General features: G+C 39.0%; 2 protein-coding genes across 8 annotated transcripts in view; both read left to right on the top strand.

Moving 5' to 3' along the window:
- The window catches only part of DHFR (dihydrofolate reductase), a 638,672-nt gene that overhangs the window by 77,048 nt on the left and 537,603 nt on the right, over positions 1-24,021 (top strand). The gene's annotated exons all lie outside the window — the stretch shown is intronic.
- Positions 1-24,021, top strand: part of SSBP2 (single stranded DNA binding protein 2) — a 196,487-nt gene that overhangs the window by 32,690 nt on the left and 139,776 nt on the right. For all 7 annotated transcript variants that reach the window (XM_069776049.1, XM_069776047.1, XM_069776045.1 and 4 more), the window contains exons 2-4: positions 12,484-12,556; positions 17,299-17,360; positions 19,032-19,116. Coding sequence is in view for 6 of the 7 variants with exons in the window: in XM_069776047.1 (XP_069632148.1) it covers positions 12,484-12,556; positions 17,299-17,360; positions 19,032-19,116 (220 nt within the window). In the remaining variant the exon portion in view is untranslated. The remainder of the gene's footprint in view (positions 1-12,483; positions 12,557-17,298; positions 17,361-19,031; positions 19,117-24,021) is intronic.

The following is a 24,021-nucleotide window of genomic DNA, read 5'->3' as shown; positions in this document are numbered from 1 at the left end:
TGGTTTTTTTTTAATGACCTGCATTTCAAAAGAAAATATTTCCGGTAACTTCCAGTTTGGAGTCTAAGCAAATTATCTGTAAAGTTGTAAAATACATGTATTTGTGTAGTATACTATCCCTTGGGCAGTTTGAGAGAGGACTAGAAGCTCAGCAAACTTGTCATGCATGAACTGTAGCTTGCAGCTGGGTGCTTGAGCTTATCTGGAGTTGTAGCTGAGTGGAAATGTTGAGTAAGCTGGGGGTCTTGGCTAATCCTTGTTGGCCGTGATCCAGTTTGGGGAGCAGCAAGAGAATACCTCCAGCAGTCTACTTGGCATATCTCTGTCAGCCAAAGGGAAGAATAGCAGGCAAATGCTTAAAGCCTTCTAGCAGGTTAGGCAGATGTATGAGAATTCAGCAGACAGGTGTAATAGGACTGGCAGCCATATGGCAGTTGGTTGGTCTGAGAATATGAAATTGTGTGCAGTTGTCCTGTGGTGAAAATTTTAGTGATTTGTGGAGGAACATTGTGCGTGAAGTTTTGCAGAATCAACTTATGTGTGCCGAGAATTTCTGTACATACACTTATACCTGTACATATAAAGACTATCTTTTAGTTGGGGTGGTTGCTGTTGTTCTGTTTTTCTTTTTTAGAGAAATGCCCTTAGTTCTTCCACCTCATCCCCTGTGCAGAACTTGTCACCCATCATGAGTAGCAGTCTCAAAGCCAGTGGGAGATTATTCCCGGGGATCAGCATCATACCTCTCCATTTTGGAAGGGAGACTTTATGGTTCAGGCAGATGCTTAGTTGTCATCTACTGGACCCCAAAGTTTAGACAGGCGAAACTAATAGCATACGCTTGAGAATAGCTTTTCCTGGTGGCCTCAGCTGTCTGATGTTGCTTGGGCCTGTGCCATTCAGTGCACTGTTAAGCAGGCAAGCAGCGTTCACAACCTCTGCAGAGAGACTGGCTCAGAAGGAATGTAGGAACTGCATAAAAGTTCTTGTCAGAGTTGACGTTGTGTCATCTGCAGCTCTGGAATCACAAGGCATTCAAAGGCAATGACCCAGCCCCCAACATAAATATAGGAAAGCCATTCTGAACTGGGGGAGGAGGGGCCCGGGCTTTCGAAAAAGCTTACATTTTTTTCCCCTCACACCTGCATCTCCAGCTTTTGCACAGCAGTGTCATTGGAGAAGTAATGAATGTACTGCTGACTCCATGCTGACATCCAAATGGACACCTCCTGGTACCAGCAGGTTGGTCACAGCCTCTTTTGATGCTGCACCAAAAGGGACCTAACAGCTGCCACGCGTGGGGCACCGCAACGTGCAGCCAGGGCTGCCGCTGGATGCTTCTCTTGACAGAGGCCAGGGTGATTTACTCTGAGGTCAAGGTCTGCTTTCCCTGTTTCTAGCAGTGCCAGTTCTTCTATCAGAGAAGGGATTTGGATTTTACTGAAGCAGAATTCACGTGATCTGTTCTTAAGATGGGGAGCCAAGTCATGTTCGTGGCTCGTCTGGTCCCCCAAAAGTGAGATTTTTGTGGTGGTAAGGGTTATTTCTGAGTGGTGTGCAAATCCCTGGGCCCTCTCTTACTTTCTTTTCAAAAGATGTGTACTAGACTTTCTTCAGTTCTTCGAAGTTCAGAAAATATTTTGGCTCATTTTGTAGCACTCTTGAGGAAATGTGCTTCAGCCCTCTCCCCTGTAGTACAGCTCTTACTAAGCTGTTCTTTAACCTGTTGTTTCCTCCTTCTCTGTGCATTCCTTTTGTATTTAAGTAGTAATGCTTTCTTCTGCTGTTTTATAGAGGTAGAAACAAAGCATGCACTGAGACTTGAGACTTCCCTACCATCTCTTTACTTTGCATGCTTCTTGCATTGAATAGTGGAACTCCTGTTCTTTGATGGTATAGGCTTCGTTCTTGCTGCCTTATTAATGTCCTTGCTCATTGCAACTAATTTGGCACTTTGGCCTTTCTGCGTTTGTCACTTGCATGGATGATGTCTCTTGTTCCTTAATACTGTTAATATGCCTTGTTGTGGTTTAACCCCAGCCAGCAACTAAGCACCATGCAGCCACTCACTCACTTCCCCCCCTACCCAGTGGGATGGGGGAGAGAATAGGAAGAGAAAAGGTAAAACTTGTGGGTTGAGGTAAGAACAGTTTAATAGAACAGAAAGGAAGAAACTAATAATGACAATAATAACAATAAAATGACAATAATAATAAAAGGATTGGAACATACAAAACAAGTGATGCACAATGCAATTGCTCGCCACTTGCCGACCGATGCCCAGTTAGTGCCCGAGCAGCCATCCCCCCAGGCCCACTCCCCCCAGTTTATATACTAGACATGATGTCACATGGTATGGAATATTCCTTTGGCCAGTTGGGGTCAGCTGCCCTGGCTATGTCCCCCTCCAAGCTTGCTGTGCCCCTCCATCCTTCTTGCCGGCTGGGCATCAGAAGCTGAAAAATCCGTCACTTAGTATAAACACTACTTGGCATTAACTGAAAACATCAGTGTGTTGTCAACATTCCTCTCATACTGAACCCAAAACATAACACTGTACCACCTACTAGAAAGAAAATTAACTCTGTCCCAGCTGAAACCAGGACAGCCTTTACTTTCTTTTTTGTTGTTGCACCTTTTTCTTGGATCAGTGAGGAATTTCTGCTGCAGCCAAAGTAACCTCTTACTATTTCCTGTCTGTCTTCCATTGATATTTCCCATTGAGTTTTTTTAATACAGCCTGAATCACCTGATGTTTGTCTTGCACTTTCTTTCTTCAGGTTATCTGTTTTTTTGAATAAACCCTTTCCACCAATTCCCTGAATTTGTTTGAATTCTGAGGTCTGTTGCCTCTACTCTGATGCTTTCCGAATTTCCTGTCTCTAGAAGAAAATGCTATCGTTTCATAATCAGTCATACAAATTACTTTCCACCCTCACTTTTTAGATAGATACTCAGGGAAATTCATCCTCAATTTTCTCGTCCCATATGATTCCCATAAGATTCATGAGGTGACTTGTTGCTTGTGTCTTCATCCTTGTTTTCTCCCCTTCCCTCTTGAGACTAATTCTCCATTTCATGATTGGTTGTGGCTCCTGGAAGTCTACTGTTTTATTCTTTTGTGATAATGTTCATTATTTCAGGTTGCCGTTGAGATAATCTGCCAGCCAGGAGTATTAGTAACAGTCAGTCTTTGACTATTTGGTTCCAACAAGAAACTTGTGATGAAATTCGGAAAACACTTTGCTAGCGAGTCTGAGATGCGTTTCATCTAATCTGGCTGCTAAACTTAACAGTCCTCTCTCTAAAACCTTTTACAGGAGGAGATCTGTGTGTGCTAGAAACTGCCACAGTTATATGCTGCTCTCTGAACCCAAATACTTCAGTTTTTTCTTGTTTGTGAGTTGCTGTACAGGTGTGCTGAAAAGCTGGGCGGGTTCAGCTTGATGACTTTGCAAGTAGCCCTCCAGCCTGTCTGTGGTAACGGCCGGGGTCCTCTTCCACTTCTTCATGCCACCTTTTGACAAATGAGATTCTCATCTGCTGTCTAGCCCTACAGCTTTGAAGAGAGGACCTTAGGTTTCAGGAGCAGTGATTCCTGGTAATCTTCAATGCTGTGGACCCACCCACCATATTTGATAAGATATTAAAACTATACTTCCTGAGAAAGTTAAAGCTACTAGCAAAAACATGGGTCCTTCTACGAGCCAGATACTCATAAATAGTGTTTTCTTCATATGAGTGAAAATCAGGTTGTATGATGCTTGGTTTGTGGGGCTGATGGGCATTGCACGTCCAGTTAACACATTGTTGGGGAGCTGGCTGTATACATTCATGCTTCTTCCTTCTCCTGGTGCTGCTGTAGACAGAATTTTTTTCTGCTCCAGGGTAGGCAGTTGCTTTAGGAACAGCTGTAATATTTTAAGATAATATTAGTCCACTGCGTGGAGCTATTACTACAACAGAACCATGGTAACCCCTCGGTGGCACCTGTGCAACAAGTATTTTAAGTAAGTCTACAAAGAAGTGTAATATACTAGCTGCTCAGCTAGGTACCACCTACTTGTAATCCTGTGGCATGTGTATAGCTTTAAAGTTTGCATTTGGCTAAGAACCGTGTCTGTGCTTTGCTCTCTACTGGTGACTCTCAGGATAGCTCCATGGTGCTAGCTCTGCTTACTGCCAGGGCAGGATACATTGATTAAACTCGTTAACTATAGCAGATTATATACCAGGGGAAAAAATAGCATGTAAAAACCTGTTACTATCCCATTGAAAGCAGCAGGGAAGACCAAGGTTAACACCTTTATTATCAGGAACAGGTGGAACCTCATGTATTTTTGTAAACGTCTCAGCTTACACTATACCTTAAAAATGTATATATTTTCATAAAATATATATTTGAGATTCTAGCCAGCTGGAGGAATTGACGGTGCAGGCAGAGCCACGTTAGCAGTCCAGGACTGCCAAAATGAGCGCTGCTGCTTCTGGCTGCTCCTGTGTGGCTGCTCTGGCCCTTGGCAGGCTGATTCAGCTCACCTGTCAAGCAGAAAACTGTTCACTTCTTTTGGTTGGGTTAATTTTCTAATCCCTTAGTTAGGAAGGGGAGAAGAAATGAGACAGTAGTGAGAAGAGGATGTTTTTGGTCCTCATTGTCAGTGGTGGTTGGATGAACTCAACCTTTTCTGTTTGTATGGGAAGGATTTGGGCTATTTCAGTGTGAACAGCTTGCCCTTGATGAGGAGAAGCAAAGAGGGCAAAGGCTACACAGGCAGCAGACTGGCTTCACATTGGACAGCCCTGAGAATTACATGATAAAGGCGTTTTAGTGCCTATGGTCTGCAAGTCACCAGAGCACCCAAAGAGCTTGTCTTGCTTGCTCTGCTACAGCAAACTCATCCCTGAGGACAAAAGATTTCCATCAGCATCAGTTTGGCTAGTGTGGAGAAAGCCTCTGCTTCCTGGCCCCTGGGTGCAAGGGAGAAGGAAGGGGACACAGTCTTTCAACCTGCATAGAGAGCAAAGAACTGTCTGTAATGTGACATCAGGAATGATACATCTAAATAGTTTAGCTTTCTAGACAGGTGACGTAAGGTTGGGGGAGGCAAAAAGGTGGGAGAGGAGGCTACAGAAACACAATCCGTTAAGCAGAGGTAAGCACCACCTGAGCAAACTGGGGGCACAGAGCACTGGGAAGCTACATAAACACTGAAAATACAAAGTTATTTAATTTCAGCATGTTTCACTCTTCATTTGCTTCTCTCATTTGCAAATGAAAGTGAGGTAGTCTTATTTCTGAGGATTCCAGCTGCTGATGCATTTGAGATGTTCAACAACTTTCACATAGGAATATTGTGGGAATAATGCTGTAGATCTAGTGGCCCAGGAGAATTAGGTCTGCAAGAAGGTATATTATCTTGTTACACAAGCAAATATAGCTAGAAAAATACAGACAAACTTTCAGGTGTGTAAGCCTTACTTCCTTCTTAACCGTGGTCTAGGAAGCCTGTGAAATTCTACTGGAAAACTTCTTGAGGCATATATGTGCACAACAGAGGTGCAAAAAGGACAAAGATTTTAATTCGAAACCTTAGAGGTCATCAAGAATATCTACCCTTTGATGAAGTATTTGGAAATCAGTGGAAATTATCCCATTCAAGATGGAGTCTACAGAAGAGTGTTTTAATTTTGCAGTACTTTGGATCTGTAGTAATTTCTACAAGCTGAGACCTGAGACAAAAATGAATATGAAATTCAGCCAGAGTCAGATTAAACTGGAGAACACTGCAGTGTGACATCTTAGCACAAACCAAGACATCCTGAGCAGATGAGAATATGTAAAACCACGCGATTAAGTGCTTGTGGGAGAGACTGCAGACACCACCACAGCATGGATCTCTGATCTTTTTCAAAAGATGAATGGATACCATATACCTATTCGATGTTCAGTTATATACTGGTGCACAAGTTAGTGTGTTGTAGGAAATAGTTATGCTAGTGCTTGAAGTCCACAGGAGGTTAAGTAGTAAAAGCATGTGAAATTAGGACACAAAAAGAATTTGTGAGTTGCAAGTGTATGGGTAAACTGAAAAAACCCCTGCTGTTATTTCGAATACTGTTAGAGTGAAAGGGCACTTACTAGATTACAACTGTTTTTAACGCTTGAAGCAGTATGTATAATCAAGGGGAGGGTGACCAAACTCAACGAGGCATATTTTCAGGACATCTTGCAAGCAATCCAGTGGAAGAGAGACTAGAGTTGAGTCTACCTGCCCAGAATCATGGTAGGAGAACGCTTCCCTGATCTGTAAAACTGGAATAAACGAGGAGAAGGATCAGCTTATTTGGAAAGTACCATCAGCCTAATACAAGGCACTGAGGCCACTATTCATTATAGCACTGGGTATAAGCCCCAAATATTTAGATGCATACAAGGAGAATGTTTTCTGCTATGTACAGAGAGAGGAGGAAGTAAACGGATATGAATAATGTTGAATACATACACTTTTGTGCTGCCTGTGTTTGCAGGTCTGCGATAGGAGCTCTCAGAAAAGTCAGTGTACAGAGCCAAGCAAACATTGAGTATCTCCTTTGGGACATACTGTTTCCTCAGATCAGTGTTTGGGTTTCATTTAATACCCACATTTTTCTAAGAAGACTGATCTCATTGATAGGATACAGAGCATTAACATTAACATAGATCATGTCTTGAGCTGGAAAAAAACCAGTATAATAGCATGATTAGAGGCTTTTAAAAAGAGCAGTCTGCTAGCCTCAAGCTAAGCAAACCAGTATGTAAACTATGTGTAGGTGAAATGGCATGCCCAGCAGAGCTGATGGGCTAGGGGTGTGTGTGGAGATAAATCACTGTAATGTTGAGGCCATTGATAATGTACCTGCCTAAGCAAATGAAAAAAGCATAATTCAGTTCTTGGGTATAGCTCTAGTTTGATGCTGCATCCAAATTGATCTTCCCACTGTTCAGGGAAGCTGAGTAGAAGTATGCACTGGGGACTCTGCAGGATTTGACTTTGTGCAGCAAAGCACTTCTGCACCCACCATGGCCTTTGTGGTCTCTTGTCCCAGTCCTCTCTTACTGTGGATAATTGACGGCAGACTGAATCGCCTAAATCTGAGATGAGATGAATGGGAAAAGATTATAGGTATGTAAATATGTATATATGAAAAAATATATTAAAAATATAGGGAAAATATATTATTATGTTAGTATATGGGGAGGGGGAAAGAGAGGAAAATGACTGTCAGTGCAATCAAATAGGGGAGAAAGAGAGGTTTGGCATACATGTCTATTAAAAATATGAAACTGTAAAAAAAAAATAGTTTGCCATTGCTGAAACTTCCCAAACCAGCTCGCCATCAAGAGCTTCAGAGCAGTTTTTAAAGTACTGGATTGATGGATTCAAGAAAATTTGTTCAAGAAACCCCAAATTTGAGATGGTTTTAGCTGTTTTATTGTATTTAAAATGTGGATTCAGTGCTACTTTCTCTTATTTCAGAGAATGAGGTTTATATTTTGGATATTAAATTAGTGAGATTCCTAGGAGTCTCTGGATTTGAAATGAAGTCTATATACCTTTTTGGAAACAAAAAAAGCTGCTTCTCTGTATAGGTCAGAGTAGTGATTTTGGAATACAGCAAGTCTCCTGAAACACAGAGGAACATTTAAGATCTTCTCTGTGGAGCTTCTTTTAAATGTTGCTCAACTGCTTCACTCTTCTTCACACGAACTAAAAATAATGCATGAATATTGATTTACTAGTTTTCATTGTGCTTTTTAATTACTGTTTAAAAAAACAGAAGTTAAATAGATGGTGTGTCACATGCAGGACTTCCCATACATGAATAGTTTTAAAAAATTTAAGTCTTAATAACCCCCAAATTCTAGATTTATCTTGGTGATGCTCAGATCTGGAATATTCCCATTATAGATAATTTTTTTTTTCCCAACATCCAGCATCAGATGTTAACAGCATCATTTCTATTGCTGGCAGAGGAGACGGTAGCATCTAGGACATTTCTGTGATGTGCAGTCGTTCACCATCATAGATTTTTGGCGAAGAGGCAGCAGTTGCTTATCACAGTGGTAAGCTGACTGTTGGTGCTGCAGAAGGCAGGTGCAGTACCCAAACTGTGTTTTGACACCCTGCCAAAGCTGGGGAGCTGCAGGCTCTTGCTCCATCACATTGATTTTAAAACTTTCTGGATAATGGTTATACACCACTGTACCCTCAGTTAAATTATATATATTTTTAGTTATGACATGTGGCTAATAAAACAATGAAAGCAGCTACAATTTTGTCAACTGCATGAAGCTGTCTATGATAGTTGCCTGCTTCTGGCAGGTTTTCTGGGCAGCTTTCAAGAGAAAGCAGAAGCTAATTTATTGCAATTCCTTACTCTCCTAAGTACAGCTTTTGGCCTTCATGAAAAAATGTGGCCATTCTCCTTTTGTTCTTTGTCTCCTTAGAAATAACAATAAACCAAACTTGGTGCTTGAAGTTCAGTCTTAGACTGAGAGACGGAAACTTTCTCGGTATGCATCTTCTTATGGAACGAAACAAAGATACTACTGCTTTACCTTTTATGGACAACTTATTTCCTGAAAGTCTTTGTGATAATAACTTGAGTCCTTCTTCTGTAGGCATATGTTCATCTGAAACAGCCAGTTGAGTACCCTACATATAGTCAATGAAGCTTGCCGGGGTGGTGCAGGGTGTGTGAGACAGAGCACCTAAGTTAGATACCAAAACCAGATAAGGTGAACATCTGCCTGGTGCTTTCAGGTTTTCACTGCCTTTTATGGAAAGTTAGGTGTTGTCTTAATCTTTTGACTTGGAATTGGGGAAGTTTGCCACCTAGTTTTCATCACTGGACATACTGCTGCAAAGCTTTAGTTGTAAGTTCTCATTAAGCTAATTGTGTCTTTCTACCTTACCATGCAAGAAGGTCATTTCCATAGCACAGTTAGAGTGATTACTGTTTGTTTCCTGGTAATACTCTGATAACTGGTTGGCTAGAACCACTTAAATGGTTCTTCTCTTTGGAGTTCAGTAGATGTTGTCCAATTACAGCAGAAGCTTCAGGCAAAACACACCAGCTTAGCAAAAAGAGCACTGCAGCAGTAAGAGCTAGACAGTAACTTTTTTTGCTAGTGTGACTGTATCATTAGGCCATAGATGAATGTGTGATTAAATTGTCTTGGTGGGAAGGGGGGAACTCTGGCCTATGGCATGTCTTTAACAAAAATTACTGCAGCTTTGTCATAAATTGATTGGAAATATTTTTTCCTCAGATTACTCATGGGATGTCAACAAGTATGCAAATGTGAAAATCTAACATATGTCTCCTTGATGCTTTTACACAGTTTCTCACACCAGTTTAATGACTAAAAACTGTCTTTTAAAATGCCACTTCAAACCCAAGTCCTTTGGTGTTGAAGACCACCTCACTGTTATTTTCTTAGTCTTCTGCTGAGATGTTAAATAATTGATTCATTTGTTGATTTTACACACTTGGACTGTAGCCTGATTTTTATCTTATTCTGGTCTTATGCTGTAGTTAAAGTTTGTATATCTGCTAATCCTCCTTGTTACAGAGTGTTCCATCTTTTTTGGGTTACTTTGCTGTCTTTCCTCAGAGCATCAGTTTCCATTGATCCTTTCGCTGCAACTAACGCAGGCTAACATTAATATCTTTCTTTTGATCTCTGTGGTAAATGCATTTATTTCTGAATGAAGCTATAACATTGTTACCTTCTGTGAAGACTTCCTGACAGCGTAATAACTAGGGATGGACCAGCGATTTAGATCTAATAAGACCCAGTCAGGTTATTTTGTGTTGTGCTTTCTGTCTCACATCTGTTTGTGGAAGGTGGCCCTGGCTTTCCTGTCACAGGAGCCAGGCAGTCCCCTTGCCAGCATGGTCCCACTCTTAATTTACCACAGGTGGATCAGCTTGGAAGCCTAAAACCTGGAATATTTATTCTTTTCCTGAAATCTGCCATGTTTACCCCCACACTTAATAAACATGGTTGTTGCACCGTTTCATTTCACTGCTAGTACATTTAGACCAAGATGTAATAATGCATGTCAAAGAGTTGCAGATGTTGTTACAGTTTTAATTACACTTAATTAGCACATTCCATGTGTTTAAGTCAAAGTTTTAGGGTTGTCTTTTTTGCAGTGTTGAAATATCTTGGATTTTTTGGACCAACAAAGGTGGGCACAGGGTAGCAATGTTGACTTGTGCTGGAGCACGGCTGCGTGTGCTGTGTTTTGTAGGTAGACTCCAGGAGTCCTGAGATGAGACTCACAAATCTGTCTTGATATTAAAGTATTGCACTGTCAATTTGGGTATCATGGTGCAGTATTTGCTAAAGCTTTCAGCGGATGGCGGACTTATGAAGGTGGTGCACCTGCAATAAACTCCTGGGTTTTGTGCTGTTTTGCTTTCCTTTTTGGGGTAGAAAGGATATGATCACACAAGTCCTTTTATCCGGACTGCAAGTTTCATGTTTTGGTAAGAACAAAAAAGGGAATCTCGGAAGACAAATGAGTTGCTTTAAAGTGCTACTGGGTATTTGAGTCATCTTGGCTGTTGTAGAAAGTGCTTCCTCTCTGCCTTTTACATCTTTCTTAGATGTTAGATTTTGTCTACAACCATTTATTGCTTAAAAATTGAATGATAGTTGAACTGGGAAGAATTAAGTCAACAACATGTGACTTTTTTTTTTTTTTGACAGATGCAGTTGTATTTTCAGGATGAGAGGCTAGAGAGTATGTGATCCTCTCACTTTCCTCACAGTACTTACAGAACCATATCACTGTGTCCTCTCTGAGCTGCTTTGCAGTTGAGCACTGGATCAATTGTACTGCGCTTTATTAGAAGGACCAAGTGTTTTCTGCTTAGCACACTGAGCTCTGCATTTGTTGATATGGCACAATACAAACTAATAAATAGCTGTTTTGTAAAATACTGGAGTTAAAAAGTGAATACTACCCTTCTCAAGGTTCAGACAGAAACCAGTCACATACTTGAATATCAGTTTGGTTTTTTTTTTTTAATGTGAGGACAAAAGTACATTTTTGCTTTTGAAGTTGGAGAGGGAGTGTAAAGTACTGTGTGTGCTGCCTGTACAAAGTATAAACAACCAGTGAAAACAGTTTTAGTGGAATGCCTCTCCTAGATTTTAAAATTTCCCACTTAATAGATTACTGCAATAATTACTACTCTTGTCAGTGCCATGATGACAGTTTTGCATATAATATTGTGTAACATTTTGAACAGCAACAGGAAAATAGATATTCTCCGCCTCTCTACTTTGTTTAGTTAAACTACATATTTTTTAATATGAATAGTAAAATGTTTCAAGTAAGAATAGCGGTGTATCATGAACTGCATGCAAATACATTTTGCTCCTTAAACCCAGTTAAATTAGCAAGTTTAAAACATGCACAGCCTGACTTTCTTTTCTCGGACTGAAATGTTTTATAGACAATTTCCAAGCATTATTATTAAATCATTCTTTTAAATGAGATTTCATTTTGAAAGACTTGAAACATGCAGACAGGCAGGAGCCTCTCTGGAGAGTCAGCTGAGGAATAGGAAATGTTACTTCTTTGGTTTTCTAATTCAAATCTAGTTTACATAGCCTCTATCAGTAGAAATTGGTTGTTGTTAGTGCTCCTCTGTTCTTGGGCTACTGAACAGGGCTTCCCAGCCCAAGTTGTGGTGGGTAGTCATTCAGGGAATGAATCCTTTTTCTGCAGCTTTGTTCTAGCTCTTTGGACTTAGTTGGAATTGTGCCTGGGTGCTGAAGATCATTTTTGGGGAAGTTCCTTTGGGAGCTGTGACAGTCCTTTGTAGCTCTGTTGTCATCGGCCCTCCTAGATGCACAAGTTTGAATGAATCTAAAAATCTGTTTGTGCTTCACTTGAGACATGTGGTTGTACTGCATGCTGTGGATGGATGCTAGTGTTACTTTTCCTGATGCAGCCTGAAGTTTGCATGTTCTTTGAATAAACATAGGCTATTGTTCAAGTGTGCTAACAGCTTGACACATTCCACATGTAAAAAAATTTGATCTGGAAAAAAAAAATTGGTGTTGCTGTATGAATATATCATATTTCAGTAAAGATGGTAGAGAGTGGGCAAATATAGAGCAGCAGTAGGTCAGTTGTTAGTTCCCTGGGCTTGTCCAAATATAATTTAAAATGTTGACATTAAGTAATTTGGGGGTTTAATAATATTTAATTAACTACTATTTAAAGACCTCTGCTCAGATTGACCTACATGTCTAATTTAAAAATTCTGGTATAGGTAATAGATTTGACATGTTGAGTATATAGTGGTTTGTGAAAGTCAATAGAGTGCATCTCAAACTTCTGATAATCCTTTGTTTCTAAAGAAGAGAAGCAAACAAGTGCACAACACTAAATATTGTCCTTTCTGTTTATGTTTCAGATTAGCACTGTATGTATATGAATATCTGCTCCATGTAGGAGCACAGAAATCAGCCCAGACGTTTTTATCAGAGGTATGTTTCCCTATCCTTTTTTTCCTTACACAACTTTCCAGTGTGTGCAAGTGAAATAAATACATGTTGGTCTAGAATAAACAGTAGTGACAACCTTGAATATCTGTTTACATTGATCAGCACGGATTTCTGATTCTGTGGAAGCCAGTTTGCCATGTCATTTAACATGCCTTTGCATAACTATTTTTGTTAGCCCTGTTCTGTGATTTGCGGCTACATTGGGGAAAGATTAAGCTATTTTCTGTAATAAATGTGCATGTTAAAGAACCTATCAACAGTACTCTTTTTTTGATGGCCTTCTAACTTATTGTTGATATCTCTGATTGTGAATGATGTACCCTTCCAAAATAGACAGTGATCGTGTATTTCACATCCTACTGTCATACACTTGCAATTCCCATTCTCTTAAGCACTGCTGATCTGTCTGTGTATTCTTACCATACTTCTAACCACTTTTAATCTGGTGAATCACTTATGACTACAACCATTTAGGTCTTGTTTCTTAAACACTTTCAACTGCTAATGGCATTTTTACTTTTCCACAATAGTTACTTTTTTCATAGTCTTTCAAAGACTTTGTATACATCTTCTGAAGATTGAAGTAAATTATGTCACCTTAGCATTTTACATTTACTCTGGGATACAAAAAGACCTGTATGCCAAACATGTTGAGGTCTTTTGGATTTATTATTGTTTTTAATCTTTCTTTGACGAGAACATTTAAGATAATAATAATAGTTGTATAGTGGGCAGAAGTGAGGACTCTGTACCCTATGCAAGTCAGCTGTTTTTGTTAGTGAGTATTGGCATACAGGGTGAAAACAAGAGAATATCAGTTGAGAGAAGCACAAAGAAGTCTTCTAGTGAATTTGTGATCTAATGAAAGTTACAGTTTTCCATGTGTTGTCATCCTTGTCTGGCTCATGGCTGTTAAGAAGCAACCACCCTGTTGCGGCGAGCTTGTTGTGAGAGTACTTCAGGTGTAGGACACACCCAGGTGGCACGGGAGGAAATTTGTATTGGTTTGGTCCCTCCTTAAAAAGCATGGCTGTTTGGGCTGAATGCTCTCTCTGCCCTGGCAGTCTGCACCTGCAGAATAGTTTGGGTGGATTTTCTTAAAGATTAAGTAGTTGAGAATAACTCTAATACTGAGCGTTGGGGTGTAAAAGAAGTAAGCATGCATAGATTGCCTGAGCTATACAGCTTGGACAGTATAGTTATATTATAGACAGTTATAACTGTAGTTATACTATAGACAGTTAGTGGTGTCTAAGTATGTATAAATGACAAAGGTTAAGAGCCCTTCCTTAAAGATCTACCAGGGAAGATGGCTAAGAATAATGGAACAAAATTGAGAAAAGGAAAATTTAAGTTGGATATCATGGAATCCAGTCTGCTACTAGATGACTTAGAGATGGTTGTCCTAAGCATTCCTATATTTTTGTAATGCTTTGTGTCTAGTTTGAATTTCATAGAACTGATCCACAAGTTAAAGGGCTGGAGAACCTGCCCTGGGTATGAGGAAAGACTGAAGGAGTTAGGTCTTTACTCTCTGGGGAAGAGAAGGCTTGGGGGGACCTCATCACAGTGTTCCAGTACTTAAAGGGTGGCTACAAAATGGATAGAAGCTCTCTTTTCATATGAAGTCACATGGAAAAGACAAGGGGCAATGGGTACAGGTTGCACAGGGAGGGTTTTCATCTTCATACAAGAAAGAAATTTTATTTTTTTTTTTTTTAATTACAGTGAGAACAATCATTCGCTGGAACAACCTTCTCAGGGACATAGTAGAGTCCCCATCACTGGAGGTTTTCAAGATGCAACTCGACAGGGTGCTAGCTAATCTCATCTAGGCTCCCTTTCCCATGAAAGACTGTACTAGATGATCTTTTTAGGTCCCTTCCAACCTGAGCTGTTCTGTGATTCTATGATTCTATGAGTCAGGTCTAGAAGTCCTCTGCTGATCTTTCAGTTACAAGGTGAACTGTGTTTTGTGGTCCTTGCTGAGTATAGCCTTGAAAGCTTTGTTGCCTTTATCGCTAAAACATAGGACCTCAAGCTCATCTAGCATTTTCCTGGATCTCTTAATAGCAGAGACCACTTCAGTTTGTTAGCTATAACTGTTGTATCTTGGTCTGCAAATTTACTTCATTTCAGGAGATGTGGCACGAAGTACTGGATTGAATAACTCAACAGCTGTTTCATACCAATTCATCATACAATTGGCAAAATGGCAGGGGGCTAGCACACCTAGCTTTCATCTAAACCATGTCATTGCTTATGAGGGTTGACTAGAGCTATTCAGATGGGGTCCACACATTTTTGAAACGAAGGAAGCTGCTCTGCTCCAGAATTTTTCCTTTGGTGTCCCAGCTGCTGCATTTTCCTTGAGAGCTGATCCTTATTCTACATATTTTCTGTCCTTTAAAGTTAGATTCTAGCCTTGGAGGAATAATTCCGTTAGCCTGGCTGGACCAGGAAGGTGGGCATTTCCCAGGTAATCAATCACTGGCCATGAGCTTAATCAATACAGTTGACAATGCAGGCATTTTTCTAAAATTAATAATTCTTTATAAATCTTTTTAAGTCTCTGGGATCAGACAGACTGACATCTGCCATGTAAGACAGAAGTATGTTATTTTTTGAAAAACAGAACAAACCCCTTCAAACAGGCCCCAAACTTCCACATTCCCTTCAGGCTCCTTTTCTGAATAAATTTCTCAAGATGAAATATGTCCTATTAAAAAGGACCAGCATAAGACCTGTGAATTGGGTAATTTCCAAATCAAGCCCTGCTTTGAAGAACTTGAATACTACTTGGACATAGAGAGGGCTTTCTATACATACATAATTTTTACTCTTAACTGAATGATTTTTCAACTTAAGGAACCATTTTTTGTTTGGGTTGTTCATTGCATTCCTTCATTATGTTGCTTTTGAAACTTCTCAGAAGTACTGTGTATTCCTGATGATTTAACACAAGTCCTTCCAAGCCATTCCCAGTGCACGTGAGGTGCAGTCACACCTCAGAGGAGTGTATTTGAAGAGTGTGTAATAGCTTTGTAGTAGCTTTGGCTTTTCTTTGTATTTTTCATTTTTCTTAATATTTTTATCTGCCAGCACTTAAGCAGGAGCTTTTTAAAAGATGCTTTTTGTATATTAACTACTGTTACGTGGTAGTGGTAGGGTTAAGCACGATGCAGTTGGTTCATTCTGCCACCTTTACTAACAGAAGTGATAGTGCCTCAAGGTTACCTTTTAAAAATAATTTTTGAATAGTAAAATCATTTTTGAATAATTGTATTCATGTAATATATCAAAATTACAGTGGTTACTTTATATGAGTGCAAAGAACATTTTTAGGTGTACAAACTACATATTCTCCTGCAAGCTATTGACAGAACTTGTATATGTTTAAATTTCTTAAGAATTGGATGTGGAAATCAAGTTGGAGTTGAAAAGCAAAGTTTTAGTCTCTTTTGGGAAAATGCCAGCTTTACCAGTGCCTCTGGCAGTATGAACACTGTATCTACCTTTTATAATAAGCATTTATGTACTTTTTAATATCTATCTATCTATCTATCTTAAGATACCTTTCATATTAAGGCTGTTTAAGCATTTCATTAAAATAATCCTCTTTTTGTCTGCCTTTACTTTTGTCTCTAGGGCAGAATATGGTTTGTGTTTAAACAATTTTTTTCTAAACAAAATTGGACAGGAAATAATGCTATGTGTAGTTAGTTGTAACGGGAGGAATCTGGAGTGCATGCAACGCCCTAGCTTCCACCTAGTTTTAACATGAGACGTTCTTCTGTACAGTGTTGTGTGGATTTCTGCAGAACCTCCATTTCTTTGCGACAGAGCTCCTTAAGCAGTTACATGGGCTTTATTGTAGTCCAAACTATTTAATTTTGTAGTTAAGGACAAACTAATGACTATGGCATTAATAAAATGGTTGTGTGATTATAGTTAAGATACAACATTTGGGAAGTGTTGTAGAGAGACAGAACGCTGTCTTGTCTAATGGGTTTGCTGATCAACAAGAAAAGTGTGAAGGCAAGGGTAAGAGTTCTTAAATGGCATTTCCTTTGAAAACAGTGTTAAACAAACCAGGCTACCTAGGTGGGAAAGAAGTCACAGCCAGTATAGCGGTTTAGGAGAGGTTGCCAGCACAGGCAAACCAAGCCAAACTAGCTTTACATTTTGACTGAGTGGTGGGAGACTGGGTTATAACTCTGATGCTGCTCGTATTTGCCACATTACCTCTAAGAGTAAAGCACTCCTTGAGGATTAGAAAACACTGGCTGGCTTTGGATGCGGAGGGAAGACTGCCACCTGCTGCATCAGTAACATTTGTTCTGTCTTCTGTGTTTTCCGTAATGCAAATTGGGAAATCTTTTAGATCATTTCAAGGGTACTTTTTAACACTTTTTTTTTTCTGGTCAGGCATTTTTGACCTTAAAATAATGCACATCTCAGTGGAATGATACAAAATACGTTGTTAATAAAATTGTATTCAGAATCCCTCCCCCCCCCCCCCCCCCCCCGGCTTTCCTAGAATAAGAAAAGCTTATTACAAGTGTAATAAAGTAAGTAATCTAGCCATCCAGGTTGATGGTTATAAAGCCTTTCATAACTACAAAATCTTCTTTCTCTTTTTGCAATCTGCATGAATTATGTAATGCTTTTTAGTCACAATGATCACAAAAATGTACACTACTTTTTTTATTGTTTTGGTTTAGATAAGATGGGAAAAAAATATCACACTGGGGGAGCCCCCAGGATTCTTGCATTCCTGGTGGTGGTAAGTATCAATATTATTTTCCTCTGATTTTTAGAATATGTCGATTGCTAGTTCCAGCAGCTGGAGGCAAGAAATTCAGGTGAACATTGTAAAAGGAATGTGAAGGTGAGGATCAAGAACCATTTTCTTATTAAGGAATGAAGGAACGCAAAATTAGATATAGAAAAAGACACAGATGATACAGGAAAAGAAATACTGCATAGTGTGTTGATAGAAAGCATCTTTGAAAGAGTGTGGCCTGCATTTCTTTCTTCATGACCTTCCAGTAAATTGTGCATTTAAGAGATCATTCTACATATCCTAAATAATTGTATTTGAAAAAAACAGTATATACAGAGACTCTGTATAGATGTGAGCTTCCTCATTCTACAGTACTCATTCTAGTCATGGGAGTAGCATATGAAAGTAATTAGCTAAATCCAAGCTACCAGCCTTTTTGAGAGGCAGCATGTGTTAGCATGGGCTTGGTGCTGCAGTGTCTGCATTTGCACAGTTTCTCTCAGCTCAGAAGACTGGCAGACATGGAGTTGACTTGTAATTTTTTATGCATGATACCGTTTGCTTATATGTACTGTGTATGTAGAATTCCTAAGGAGAAAATGGTGCTTATAGTCCACTGCTATTTAGCCATGGTATTTATTAATTGTCATATCATTTGAATATATCCGATATGCCTGTGTTTGAAAGAATACAGAATTACAGAGAATGTGTCCAACTGTCAGGAGTACAAGAATTTACAAGTTTTAAAGTGGTCCCATTCAAACCCAAGTGATTTTGTATAGCTGCATGGTAGGTGGCATATTCTTCACTGACCTTTCTTTCATAGCTTTTAGCTATGTGATGGAAGCCTGGCAAGAATAATGTATCCCTTGTATCTCTGATGTCTGTATTATCCTTAATTTTGATCATCTGCAGCAGAGTGCTCAAATTTTCTGCAGTTCCTGATTACAGTGCTGGACTAAGTTACAGAGGATTAAGTCTAAAACAATAAAGAAACACTGTGAAACTCTAACAAGTTTTATTCTTTTAATTGTTCTAGCATACTCATAATGTCATTCCAGAAACTTTGTGTTAGAACTGATTTGTGTATAACTCTATTTGAAGGGGACTGGGGGGGAAGACCAGTGGCAGTACCATGATTTCCTTTCACTGTTTATAACCCAAGAACATACCCATCTATTTCCTACTCTTGTCCATATACCTGTTTCTCTGGGAGCTTTAGTTTAAAGCACAGTGTTGGACCTTGGAAGAACTCCCAGTTTTCTCTCCAGTTTCTTGCCTTTTCATGTTATTATGAATCTGTTCCTTCCCATGTTTTGTGGAAGTTAATTGCAGCAGTTGCCAGAGGGATGAGGTTAAATGCAGAGCTCCAGTAATACGCTTTATACCCTTAAACCTTGTGTATTAGACTAGCTTGTTGGTCTATACCACAGTGGTATTAAAAGAATACAGCACTGCTTGCCTCAGAGAATCAGATAGCAAGACTTGATTCCTCATAGATATTTTAAAAAGCTACATTCTTTCATTGAGGTAAGTGTGTTCATCCCTTGGTGAGGAAGTGATATGTCTGTTTCTATAGGTGAACATGCATGTGTGGTGTCCATACACCATAAAAACTACATGAGTATTACAATGATTTTCTCACCATCTCTGTAACTTCTTAACTTGCAGTGTATTTTGGGATCTCTACTGTGCTGCTCCAGAAAGACGAGAAACATGTGAACATTCAAGTGAAGCAAAAGCCTTTCATGACTATGTAAGTTTTGTGTGTGTTTACCACACTTTCATTAATTCTGTGAATAAATGTTAGAAGTATTTCTGCACTACAGTGGCTCAAAAATGCAGGTGTCGGTCATATAAAAGTAACTCTAAGTTTTCTGGGGATGCCTTAGAATTAGGACTTCCTAATACTTTTGATTACCAGCACCATGTGGATAATTCGTGGAAGCCATCTCAGAGATCAAAATGCTGTCCCATGTGTTAATGCAGAATGAAGAATATCCTTATGTCTTCCCCACCACAGACACATCAGCTTGGTCACAAAGTTGCAGGGCAAATGGAAGCACAGATATGTCCTGTCCAAATATCCGTACTATCACGGTGCTAAAGAAAAGGCTATTCAGTAGATGGAATTGATCCCCTGGCTTCAGTCAGGACCATACCGACTTAAAGTGGGATTGTTCTTCAGGTATTTTTGTATCCTGAAGTAGGTATTTTTCATCTGCATAATAAGCAGTTAAGCATAATAGAATAAGTTAAATGCAAAATCATCTGGTCCAAGAGAACGGGAGGAATAAAGGGCAAAAGTATTATGCCAATTTTGATGCCTCTGAGATTTAGTTCAAAACACAGCATGGGGTTTGGTGGTGTTTTGCTTGCAAGGAATAACAATAATAACAACAACAACAATAATAATAATATTCTAGAAACTAGGGTCCAAAACATTGCAACAGTTTCATTCTGGTTTTTTTCCATTCTCATAATGTAAATGAAGCTCTTCAGAAATGTGGAAATACATTCCAGAATTAGGATGGAATCTGAGTTCCTTCTACTATGTCAGTTCTTCTCCATTTGATGATTTCATTTTCACTGACTAAACCCTTAGGAGACTGACCACCGTGAGTTTATTGTTCCTTTGGCCATTGATGTAGTCTAAAGAAGGAGTATAACTCTCTGACAATACAACCCTGAAACCTTTTTCCTGGAGTGTTTTCCAGGTCTGTCTTAGAAACTCTGTCTAGTTACTGCAGGAAAATATTTCCACAGATAAAATGAAAATTAGACTGCTGCAGCCCAATGTCTTACAAACACAGATCTGGAAGAATGGAAATGAATCAGCTAAGTGACCATTTTCCATTTTCTGTTGTCATAATCTGATAATGGCTTGGCGTCCTACAGTATGTGAACTAATGGTGATCTTGCCTTATTTGTAGTTAACAATGACTTACGTTGTAAATGCACCATCAACACAGTTAGAACTGTTCAGTGTATTTTACTTACAGACCAATGCCACTTTAATACCCTGTTCTTGGTGGTTGGGTTATGAGGCTAACTGGTAAAGGAGCTTGGACAATTTTGCACAGTCATGTCCGGGCTACATTGATCACTAGTCATAATTACTGAAAAAATGTGTCAGAGAGAGGAACAAAGTTATAAGGAAGTTTTCAATCCACAGAGGTGCTAAGGTCAACCAACTTGGTAAAGCATATTCCTCAAATTAAAAATGAAGTAACTCTTGCAAGTACACTTACTGCAATCTTCTTTACCTGTTCTGTTTTAAAGATACAATTACTGGAAAAATAAAATATTTAGTTTTTGTTTTGAATCCTTGCTATTAAAGCAAGGTTTAATTCCCCATTGAAGGAGAAATAGTTTTACAGGAATGGTTTATGACTGCAGGGAATGACATTAGTGAATTAAATTTGTGGAGATATGAATCCACAGTACAACAGTTGACTTCAGTGGGGAACATTGTGCTCTCAAAACACAATGTGTATAAGAAAAAGCCAGGAATCTAAAACCTGTAAATGTCGTTGTGAAGTTATTCTGAAACAAAATGATCAGCAAGAGGAAATTTTAAATGGAAAAGTACTTCAAAATCTAAAAAGGAGTGGAGTCCACAATTCTTTAAACTCATGAGAGTTTCATTGATCAGTAAGTTCACTATTGAATCTAAATTTTGAGGTATACTAAGAATTTGAGTAGGTGAAGCAAAATAATGTATATAAAGTTGTTTTGATGGGAAAATAAATTGGCATGCTTCCATATGCACATCAATCTGTGTTAAGATAGGTTGAATGTTTATTTTAAAAACAAATTGGTTTATTTTAGAAATTAATTCACCAGGTATTTCTAAAACCCGTTCTCTCTTAATGTCTCAGGGTGACAGCTAGCTTTTGCATTAATTTTGTCATAGTTGAGATAAACTCATCTAGTATCTAGCAAGACTCATGGTATTCCTTAGCATCATGTACTTTTTGCTTAGTAAGACAGTCTGCATCATGATAAGAGCATACATTTGAAGTCTTACTTGTATTTAATATTTCATGAGTGTATTGTGTGCTTATATTAAAGAACACAACAAATCGTTATAAAATATGGCCAAACTTATTTCACAGCAGAGGAAGATGAACATTTATTAGGTGAAATCCTGACCCATGTAGCATTTTGCTAGTGACTCCAGAGGGGTCAAAATTCCATCGTCAGTGAAGACCATCAGAAAGCTGGCTGCTGCTTTCTGGCTTCTCCATCAGGCTGATGGGTCTGGTAAATCAAAACCCTGCTGTCACGTTGCAGGTCAAGTAATAGAGTATTTGTAGTTGTACTTTCATACCTGAAAACTGCAATTTTAAGTACAAAAAGTACAGAAGGCTTGTTTATTAATTCATACTAGCAATTCAGAATTTTTTATTAAGTATGGGTTCTCCCTGATCTAAGAAAAATCACTCCTGCTGAAGGTGCGAGTGGTCTGGTTACACCAGATGTGTCATCTTTTACACTAAGTAGGCTGTATTAGCTGAACCAATATCTTGTCTGTCTTTGCTTTTGTGAAGAGAGAAAGTTTGAAGAATGTTAGAGAGAAAGGTTGAAGAATGTTTGACGGGGGTTGAGTTTTTAAAGTTTACTTTAAGTTTCACAATATCTTAACTGCAGTTGCAAAACTAATGCCATTTGATTCAATCCCCCTTGTCCCAGCCCTTCTCGGACAATGTTTTTTTGAGAGCTGAGGTTTATTTCATTATTTACTTTGCCATAGGATTTCAGCATGTGCTTTGCTTGTCGTTGAATGCAATTAAATATCTGCAGCTGGACTTTTTGTACATCTGCAGTACATTTGGGTGAGAAGACTAGCAGGATCTTTCTTGGACTCTGTAGTGCTGTCCTGAAAAAGAGTGCCTGTGGAGTTTCCTCCAATATCAACTCTGCCTAACCAAGCAAACTGAGTCTTAACCTGTGTGTGCCTATGAATTCTGTGCTACTGAGGCTGTTCTTGACTATTTGTGTAAAACAACAGTAAAAACAAATCTTTGTAGGCAACTATGATTTAAATTTTCTGATATATAAGTGTGTACAGGTTTCTTTCTATGGTAGCATCCCTGTTCTGCAGAGAAAGGGTTTGGCAGTACTATTTCATTGTGTTCGGATTGTTCTAATACAACTTCTGATTTTTATCGAGCTAGTGAAAGGAGAAGAATCTTTCATGTCCGACAGCAGGAACATGAAGTGACTCTCAAGGCAGATGCTGTAACTGCTTGCAGTACTAACAATGCTCATCTTACTAAGAATCCAATAAATAGAAGAGCAAAGGCCTATTCTGGCTTTGAAAAGATTTCCTATGCTTATCTTGAGATTAAGTATTTGCAGCTTCTCCATATTACCTGAAAGGGATTCTATTTTTATTTTCTATTGAGATTTGCAATTGGAAATGTTTTCTTCAGAGTGAACAAGGTTCTGAAGTCATTAGGTACATTTATATAACATTTTAAGCTTGAAAAGACAGATGCATGTCATGAAAGCGCGTGTGCTGGATCAGGGAGATAGTTTCTGGCCTTGAAGTTTTAATGTAAATAACTTAGAATTAGAAATTGTCTACATTTCAGGTAACTCAGGAAATAAAACTGGTGCTTGCTCACCTAGCCTATTAATATTGTAGGTGTTTCTGTAGAAGTAGCTTCTTTGAAGCAGAAAAGCCCCAATGTTTCTTTTCCAGGTACCTATTACTTTTCCTGGATGAAAACTCTGTGCTTTGAAGTCTTGTGAAAAACCATTTACATGGATGCTCTGAGGCAAAATTTAGTCTTCACTGTAGAATCAGTTTTTCTTTCTTCACAGTGTCCTAAGGAGATCTCTTCATCTCTCTAGCAAAGATCTCATTTCTCTGGGTTTTGAACTGATATCTTCTGTTGAGAGAAGTGGGTTCCAATGTGCATCTAGTTTCTGCCTTCTTTCCATGTTCTTTAGAAGCTGAAAACATACTGGGTCAAAAGGAGAAATAAAACTTAAACCTTGTGATTCCTTGGAGAATATGGATTTTTAGCAGCACCCCTACCAATAAACTTCTGGCTGCCACAAGTGACCATTCACCTCTTCCTCAGGCTTGGCCCTTTGTTCACAACTTTGGACCCTGGGTTTGGAGGGGTTGTACCTGAAAAGTCCTTTCTTACAAGATGATTTCTGTACATAATAGTTAAGGTCTTTTTACAGTCCAGAAGTTCTTGTGCCTCTTACACCCTCCTTACAATGGAAGTTCTTCCATGTGGTGTTGGTGTTGGTAATTGTGTTAATTCTCACAAGTAGCTATGGTAAAATCTTGGATTATTTTCCAGGTAAGATTTTATTAGTGTCTTCTCCACAGGTCTTTGAAAAATCACTTTTGGTATGAGTAAGGGTCTCTTGTTTGTTTTTATGGCTCCCCAAAGAATGCCAGGTAATTTACAGGATAAGAAAAAAGACACATTCATTGCCCCAGAGACTGTACAGTCTCATCAGCTGGTATCACATTTCCACCTGACTTGTTAGCACATTTTAATAGTGAGCTGTATGACAGGGAGCTTTACATGAAGATTGTACTGTATATTAAAGACTATGCTATAATCAGTTCTGTCCAGATTATTCCTTTTAAAGGTCATAGTGATGTAAATCAAATTTTTCTAGAAGTTAT

The sequence above is a fragment of the Haliaeetus albicilla genome, chromosome Z, assembly GCF_947461875.1.
Source record: "Haliaeetus albicilla chromosome Z, bHalAlb1.1, whole genome shotgun sequence".
Lineage (NCBI taxonomy): Eukaryota > Metazoa > Chordata > Aves > Accipitriformes > Accipitridae > Haliaeetus > Haliaeetus albicilla.
This window is presented reverse-complemented; position numbering and strand designations above follow the sequence as displayed.